The sequence below is a fragment of the Odocoileus virginianus genome, chromosome 15 (assembly GCF_023699985.2).
Source record: "Odocoileus virginianus isolate 20LAN1187 ecotype Illinois chromosome 15, Ovbor_1.2, whole genome shotgun sequence".
NCBI lineage: Eukaryota > Metazoa > Chordata > Mammalia > Artiodactyla > Cervidae > Odocoileus > Odocoileus virginianus.
In genome coordinates, this window is record NC_069688.1 from 14,533,855 (window position 1) to 14,543,106 (window position 9,252).

The following is a 9,252-nucleotide window of genomic DNA, read 5'->3' on the forward strand; positions in this document are numbered from 1 at the left end:
GTTTAGCGGGAGCAAAGACACAGGTATATTGATTTAAGATTGGAAACTGGCTGTGTAGTTACGCAAGAGTAATGGGTGGGAGAATTGTGACCATTAGGTAAGGAGTGGAAACAATGATTAACACATTTCTACCCAGTAAATCACAGACAGATAAATCATTTAAGAGCTCTTCTTTCCCTGAACTATTTGAGAATAGGTTACCGAAATCACATTTCCTATGAGCAAGGAAATTTTCCTAAATAATCACAATAAAATCATCAAAATCCAAAAATTACATCATATATTACTACTATCCAATCCCCAGACCTCAGTTTTATCCATTGTCCTAAAAACGTCCTTTACAGCAAAGGGATCAGTCCAGATCCAAGCCTTGACTTGTCATGTGTCTAGGCTCCCTCTGTCTGCAACAGTCTTCAGGCTTTCTGCATCTTTCGTGTCCTTGACCCCTGTGAAGGTCACAAGCCAGTCTTGCTATCCAATGCCCTTAACTTAGCTCTGCCAGCTGGTTCTGCTGATTAGACTCAGGTCACCTGGCTTTGGCAGGAATATGACAGAAGTGACATTATGTTCTTACCACTGCACCCTGTCAGGTGGCACACAAATTTTGATTTGCCCCACTACTGGTTATTTTAACTTTAATCCTTTGATAAGGTGGTATCTGCCAAGCTTCTTCACTGCAAAACTACTGCTTTTTTTCCTCTTTAATAAGTATTTTGGGGGAGGTACTCTGTGACTACAAACATCCAATCTCATTAAATTGTTGACTACAGCATGAATTCACAGATTTCCATTTTATTCAGTGGGTTACGAGCCACCACCATCTTATTTTGAAACTCACTGTCTCCAATCTGCCCAGAGAGAGCTCCTTCAAGGTGACATTTCTGTACTTTGGACACATAGCCACCCTTCTTTGACCGAGTCCTTCTTTCTGGCTACAAAGTGCTGCAGGCTTATCTTGTACCTTCCCTGCCTCCATCCTAAAACTGGCTGTTTCTCCAAGAAGCCCCAATTCCTTGAAGCAGACTGATATTTAGAAAAGAACTGGGCACTGGGTATATTCATTACTACTGGGGTGTTATTGTTTCCAGGCCCTATGAGTGAACAAAGCTAGGAAATTTATGTCCATACAATTTATTCACTTTCTCATACACACACCTCTATTTATTTTTATGTCTATCTATGTATATTTCAAAACCAAGGATTCATACAGATAGAACCAAATCCAATCCAGGTCCACAGGGTTTAGTCTACTTTTCTCCTTTTCCATATCCATAACTCCGCTTTCCAATAGTCAGGAACCTGGCCCCCATTAGCCTCGGTACACTCATTTAACCAAAGCCCCCGTCTTTCCCATGACTGCCCCCATCCCCACACAGACACTTTCTGACTCTCTGGCTGGGCCAGCACAGTTTTCCCTTTCCACCTACCCCCACTCCAGCGACGACTACCTCGATCAATTCCCACCCAATTGCATTCTCACTCAACTGTTTGGTAAAGGAAAAGAGGAGGAGGAAGAGTGATGATCAACTCTGTAAAGATTCCAAGATCTAGTTCACTCTGACAATAATGTACTATATAAAGGCCACTGTGCTTTTTCTAAATAGGTACCAGACATTAACTGATAAACTAGCAATAATGAAGCTTGAAATTTAAGGAAAAACAAGCTACTAGAGATACTGTTAAAACAAGAACTTTAATTCTCTTAAAAAAAAAAAAAACAACCATTTTTATCTTTCTAGTCTTTCTCACTTTATTGCACCAGCACTAATGGCAGAATTTTACAAAGCGTCTGAAATGTAGTAAGTATTTAATAAATCTTTCTAAATGAATAATCAATAGTAGGTACTAAAATAGTGCAGAAAGTAATTACTTGGTAAATATCCAAAGCATTTGCTCACCTGTTTCCACATAAGTCAAAAACATAGATATTTCCGTGATGGTCCCCAGCAATTAAACAATCACCTGAGTTATCAAAAGCCACATTCAAAAATCTTAAAACTTTGGGAAGGTAATCCGAAGTGTTGTGAATGATGTTCACTATAATTCTGCCAAAAAAACAAAACAAAAAACCATTAAACTCTTTGTCAAGCATTACTTGTTATTATGAAGACTATGCATTTTGTAGTACACCTAATTTTGAAGTTTTTTTGCCTACCCCTTCTTCCCTCTTCTACTGCTCCTCCTCCTTTCCTAGAAGCAACCATACAGTGACTTCTGAAAACTGTACAGGATGTTATTATCAGAGTTGCTACTGTTCGTTTATTCATCAAACACATAAAAACTCACAAAGCATCAGACACGGCATAAGCCAGGAGATAAGGGTAGTTGACAGACTGAGGTCCTGCCCTTATGAAGCTTTCAGTATAGTAGTAGAGACAGACACTAAAAAAATAGTTTCCCTGGTGGCTCAGTGGTAAAGAATCTGTCTGCCAATACAGGGAACACTGGGTCCATCCCTGGTCCCGAACGATTCCACAGAACAACATGCTGCAGAACGACTACGCTTGTGCACCAGAGCTATTGAGCCTGAGCTCTAGAGCCCAGGAGCCGCAACTGCTGAGTCTTTCCACCGAGACTACTGAAGGCTGTGCCCTAGAACCCGCGCTCTGCAAAGGAAACCTGCAAACCACATCTAGAGAGCAGCCCCCGCTCGCCACAACTGGAGGAAAGCCCGTGTGGCAACAAAGACCCAGCACAGCCAAGAAATAAATTACTTTAAAAAATTATTAAAAGAATAAACACACACATGAGCAGATTTATAAGCTGTGATTAAGTGATAGACAACGGGATATGATAAGAAAATGTATTTTTGACCGAGTAGTTGTTTTATCAAGCAACAGACATAAACAATGAAGTACTTAACGAAAAGTAGTTTTATACAAATCACAAACTACCATATGTAAGAAAAATTTCAATTCAATATCCTAATTTTAAGATACCCTGATGAGATTTTGTTTTTGTGACTCAGGGTGTTCCAAATGTACATGAATTTTATTTTTAAGTATATCTGTAGTTGTTGTTCAGTCGCTCAGTCATGTCCGACTCTTTGCAACCCTATGAACTGTAGCACACCAGGCTTCCCTGTCCTTCATTACCTCCGGGAATTTGCTCAAACTCGTGTCTGTTGAGTCAGTGATGCCATCCAACCATCTCATCCTCTGTTGCCCCCTTCTCCTCCTGCCCTCAATCTTTCCCAGCATCAGGGTCTTTTCCAAGGAGTTGGCTCTTTGCATCAGGTGGCCAAAGTATTGGAGCTTTAGCGTCAATCTAAAAATATGATTATATCTGTCTAAAGGTATTATTTTTTGAGAAGATCAAGTACCTGTATCTGCTGAAAAGAAAACTTATAAAACTTGCAGAACCAATTAACTCCTTAAAATAATACACGTGTGTATATCTGGGTCATGAAGACCAGAGTAACCCCACTCTCTCCTGCATGCATGCATGTTAAGTCACTTCAGGCATGTCCAACTCTGCAAGACCCCATGGACTATAGCCTGCCAGGCTCCCCTGTCCATGCGGTTCTCCACACGAGAACACCGAAGTGTGCTGCTGCGCCCTCCTCCAGGGGACCTTCCCAACCCAGGGATTGAACTCGGGTCTCTTATGTTTCCTGAATTGGCAGGTAGGTTCTTTATCAGTAGTACCACTTGGGAAGCCCACTCACTCCTGCAACAAGTTTTCAAATCATGAAATTTCTTAATTGACGTTTTATGAATTTGAATTTTAATATTAGAAACAACTGCCTCATTACTTCATTTAAAAACCACTAAATTAAGTATATCAAACATTTTCTTTGTTTAAAAATAAGGTTTTTGAGACTCAGTGGATGAAACAGTAAAATTATTTCTATCTAGTTCCTACCAAAGATTCTTGGCTTGACCAAAGTTTAGTCAGTCTTCCGAACCTTCTCCTAGGCCCATCGGTGCATTCCCTTGAAAAATCTGATTTTAGCAAGTCTGCTCAGTCAGTTTAATCAGAGCCCCCTACCTTCAATACCATCATTCTTGACACCTGATGGGGTTCCTCATGCTCCATCATCTCCCAACTGCTGTCTGATCATTCTGGCCCATCTTCAGCAAGAATCCTGTGAGGCAGATTTACCCCAGATGTTTTCTCTTGGTAATTTTCCATCCTCTGACCCCTACCTTGCTCTCTGTCTATAACTTCCCTCTTGCCAAGGCTGTATTTCAAACCGAGCCCAGGAACACATCAACTCCAGTTCTACACTGAGACCTTGCTTCCTCTCTTGCAATAATAGTCCTGAATAAAGTCTCTTTTCACCACTTTAACTACTGTCCAGCTCTGGTTTTTCTCTGACATTCCCCAAGCGAAGTTGGGAGAATAAACATATTGAGACAATAAGTAACAACATCAAGATGTTCCCTGGCAATTAAACTTAGACCAAGCAAGGACTTTTCCCTCCAGTCTTTTTCCTATGTTTACTATGTGTGTGTGGATTACAAAATTACATGATCATTGTTCAAAATATGGAAAATACAAAAAGACACTAATAATTTTATTATAATCATACCATCATGACATAGTCACATTTAATAGAAAAATTCTGTCCTTCTGACTTTTCATATAAATCACACATACAAGTATTTATTTTAGAACTGTTTTTCAATGGCTCATAATTTACCTGATGGTGTTCCTCAGTCCTTAAACATAATAAAAACATCAGATATTTACTGAATACCAAGATACATGAAACACTAATTCCCTAAGACAATCTTGCTGTTAAGTATGATTATCTTCACTTACTGCCTAAGATTAACTTGCCCAAGGTCACAGAGCTGGTTGGTGGACATTTACTTCAACTTCAGTCCATGTGACTCCACATTCAGCGCTCCCCAGCCCCCTGCCCTTCTCAACATTGTAACAATGGGTGTTAATGAACAAAAAGAAACTATGTTTTAGTGGAAGAAACAGATAAGGACATTTTCACACAAACATGAGTCATTTTCTGAATCTTGTATCTAGATATTAACAGTAAAAAAAAAAATTATTGTGGGCAGGCATAATTTTTAGAACATTTAGAGAATCTCAGAAGCAGAGGCAGTGTTGGGACTTCCCTGGTGGTCCACTGGCTGAGAAGCCACTTTCTAATGCAGGAGAAGTGGATTCAACCCCTGGAGGGTGAACTGATTACACGTGCCACCACTAGGACCCAGCACAGCCAAAACAAACAAACAAAAATTTTTTTAAAGAAGTAGAGGTGGTATTTACATAAACTCCAAATTTGGGAGTGAAAATCTACATGGAAGAATTCCTGTTCCAGACAAAATGTTGATTCAATGGAGATGATGGGATGGCAACATTGCTGGGGGACTGAGAACAACCAGATACCAAGAAAGCTAATGGTATCATGTGTAGCACTGAGCTTTTGCAGTTGGCACTCAAAGTCTACTGCTTTTTTGAGGAACAACCAAAGAATCAACAGAAAAATTACTAGAACGTGAAACACATGAAATATGAACACAAGTGAGGCAGTAAAGTCAATGGCATCCTAAGGATCAACATGGCACCAATATGGCACCACTTTGGGACAAAGGCTCCCATTAAAGTCACACAGGACAGAGACCAGGGAAAAGAAAGAAGGGAAGAGCTGGGAAGGAAGGGATGAATGGGCAGAGCAAGGAGGATTCTTAGAGCAGTGAAAATATTTTGTATGAGACCATAATGGTGGATGGGTCATTATACATTTGTCCAAACCTACAGAATGTAGAACACAAAGACTGAATCTTAATGTAAACAGTGGGGTTCGGTTGGTAACCATGTGTCAGCACAGGCTGAGCAAGTGCAACAAGTCTACTGCTCTGGTGGGGGACATTAATAAAAGTGTGACTAGGCGTGTGTAGAGGCAGGAGATGCATGGGAAATCTCTCTACCTTTCTCTCAATTTTGCTGCGAACCTAAAGCTGTCCTAAAGAAACAAAGTCTATTTTTAAAAAAAGCAGCAGCAACGCTGACCTTACTAAAAGGCTGACCTACGTTGGATACACATTAATGCATAAACTCCGAGAGAACCAGAAGTTTGTTCCGTTCCACAACTGTCTCCCAGCGCTTAGAAGCTTGGCAAGGAGTAGGTGCTCATCAAATAGTTGATGACTAGAATGCTTGTATGCCTGACTGCTAACAACGATTCAAGGATGGATAAAAGATTCAAGGATGGCATTTGGAAGAGGAAGAAGTTCATTCTTCTCCGGCATCTGTTCCTCCTGAGTTCTTTCCCAGATGTTATAATTAACAAATAAGTTACTGAGCATCTACCGCGTGCCAGGAATACCACGGGGATTCTGGGCTAATGAAGGCAGGCAGTCCTGGGTCCCATTAGAAGCGCAAATTCCCCAGCATAAATCAGGCCCTCCACGCTGATCCTAATTGAGACCCCCGTCCCCAGGACTGGGAAAGGAGGTCTCGAAGGATCATCAAACTCAAGCTACCTGCGTTTATCAGAGGTCATCCAACACCGGGATCACGAGCAGGGTAAGAACCAAAACCCCCGCGCGGTTCCCCGCACCCCCTCCCGAACCCCCCCCCCACCCCAACAGACCCGCAAATGCCTCTCCGAAGCCGCGGACCCGCCCCTCGCCAGCCTCCATCCCCCTCCAGCGCGCGCTTCCTCCCGCCGCGGCCTGTACCCGTCCCGAGTGGCCGGGGATGGCTTGCGGTGCCATATCTTGCCGCTCTCCTTGCTGCCCAGGTCTGTGCTCTGCATGTCGCAGGTCCCGCGCGGCCGCCGACAGGCAGGACAACGGTCCCGGCGCCTTCCCAGCAGGCGCCGCGCTCCCGGCCCGGGAAACTTGAAGCGCCGGCCGAAGCAGCAGGGAATCCCCGCGTGGATCGTACCAACCGCGCGCAGGACGCCGATATTTCTATTTACAACTAATCGGGCCTTCCTTCCCAAACCCCGCCCAGCCGACCCTTCCCGCTCCGGACGATGGAATCGGCCAACGACCTTCTCCCTTAGGCTCCGCCCCCTTTCGCGGTCCGCCTCCCAAAGCCTTCTGGGAGTCGTAGTTTTCTGAAGGTGTAACGTGGGCGCGTGGTATCGCCTTGGGAATTCCGATCTCTGGGCCCCTCGGTGGGTTTTAGACTCCCAAGGGAAGCAAAGAAAATAATTTTCCCCGGTGGCCCCGGATTGTGTTTCACATTGCTTTTAGGGATTAAGAAGTTGTACAGACAACTAATAGAGAAGAAAGGACCCAAATGCATGGAGAGTTGAAGGGTTCCTTTTATAGAGTATTCGGGTTCAAAAAGAATCTTGATAGTCTGCTCTTGTTGACCTTTCCACCGTCGTCATGAGTGTTGTTTCAATTCCATAGTCTAGTTCAGTTCAGTGGCTCAGTGTCTGACTCTTTGCCACCCCATGGACTGCAGCACGCCAGGCCTCCCTGTCCATCACCAACTCCCGGAGCCTCTCAAACTCATCTCCATTGAGTGGATGATGCCATCCAACCATCTCACCCTCTGTCGTCACCTTCTCCTCCTGCCCCCAATTCCTCCATCATCAGGGTCTTTTCCAATGAGTCAGCTCTTCGCACCAGGTGGCCAAAGTATTGGAGTTTCAGTTTCAGCATCAGTCCTTCCAGTGAACACCCAGGACTGATCTCCTTTAGGATGGACTGGTTGGATCTCCTTGCAGTCCAAGGGACTCTCAAGAGTCTTCTCCAACACCGCAGTTCAAAAGCATCAATTCTTCGGCACTCAGCCCTCTTTCTAGCCCAACTCTCACATCCATACGTGACTACTGGAAAAACTATAGCCTTGACCAGAGGGAGGCTCACTATTGTGGGGTCCAATTCACCAGACATGCACCAATAAAGCAGTGTGATCAATAGTAGATTGTGTTGACACCAGAGAAATTCTTTCTGAAGACTGTTTCTTAGAACTTTCATAGTGCTTTGTTGTTGGTGTCTTGTCACTAAATTGTGTCAGGCTCTTTGTGACCCTATGTGCTGGTAGCCTGGCAGGCTCCTCTGTCCATCGAATTCTGCAGGCAAGAATACTGGAGTGGGTTGCCATTCCCTTCTCCAGGGGATCTTCCTGCCCCAGGGATTGAACCAGAGTTTCTTGTGTCTCCTGCATTGGCAGGGGAGTTATTTACCACTAGTGCCAGCTAGGAACTAGGTATCAAACATGCTTCCCTGCTGGCTCAAATGGTAAAGAATAGGCCTGCAAGGCGGGGGCCCTGGGTTCAGCCCCTGGTTTAGGAAGATCCCCTGGAGGAGGGCGTGGCAACCCACTCCAGTATTCTTGCCTGGAGAATCCCCATGGACAGAGGAGCCTGGCATGCTACAGTCCATGGGGTCACAAAGAGTCGGACTTGACTGGGCAGCTAAGCTCAGCAGGTATCACTCTTCTGTAGTGCTTGAGGAGTATTAACTCATTTAATTCATTTAATCCTCGTAGCGAACCTACAATACTGATAGTATCTTTGTCCCTATCTTTAGTGCTCTGTGAGGTAGTGTTGGTTTCCTGAGGCTGTGGCTAAAATGATAGAAATTTATTCTCTCACCATTCTGTAAGCCAGAGTCTGAATCAAGTGTTGGCTGGCTGCTCCCTCCAGGGGTTCTAGGGAAGACTCTGCGCCACCGCCCCCCCCACCTTTTTTTCTCTTTCAGCTTCTGGCGGCTGCTGGCTTCCTTGGTTTGAGATCACATCTCTTCATTCTCTGCCTTCATTTTCACCACACCTTCTCTTTTCCTCTACTCTCTATCTCAAATCTCCCTTTGCTTTTCTCTTATAAGAACACCTGTCGTTGGACTTGGGGCCCACCTGGATAATACAGGATAATCTCAAGACCCTTAATTTACCTACGCCTGCAAAAACCTTATTTCCAAATCAGGTATCATCCACACATTCTGGGGATTAGACTGTGGGTATGTATTTTGGGAGCCTACTATTCAACCCACTGCAGGGAGAAAAATCACTTTTTCAAAATTACATGTGTCTCACATAGCAAACCATACATTTCATCAGTATCAGAGACAAATCTGCTGAATGATTTCCCTAATGACTCTGCTTTAACCTGCCTGTAGCTCAGCTTGTATGGGTTGTCACAGCTATGTGACCATTCAAGTCAATTTCAGATACGAATAAAGAGGTTTCTATATTACAGATGTTCTGGACACCCACTTTGCACTTACCTTTGGATTTAGTTGGATCTGGTCTGAAGGTCAGCCTGGTAATTGAAGAGATGTGCACCCTTCCAGTCATTATAGTCTCCCAATTTTAGTAACCCAA

The 9,252-nt window shown here is 43.8% G+C and overlaps 1 protein-coding gene across 2 annotated transcripts in view; it reads right to left on the reverse strand.

Moving 5' to 3' along the window:
* Nucleotides 1-6,896, reverse strand: part of TBC1D31 (TBC1 domain family member 31) — a 64,269-nt gene extending 57,373 nt beyond the window's left edge. The window contains exons 1-2 of one of the 2 annotated variants that reach the window (XM_020879030.2): nt 6,648-6,896; nt 1,899-2,045 (exon numbers count right to left, since the gene is read on the reverse strand). In XM_020879030.2, coding sequence (XP_020734689.2) covers nt 1,899-2,045; nt 6,648-6,724 — 224 coding nt within the window. In that variant the 5' untranslated portion in view covers nt 6,725-6,896. The remainder of the gene's footprint in view (nt 1-1,898; nt 2,046-6,647) is intronic. The other variant, XM_020879031.2, reaches the window with a different exon arrangement.
* Between the last annotated feature and the right edge of the window lie 2,356 nt (nt 6,897-9,252).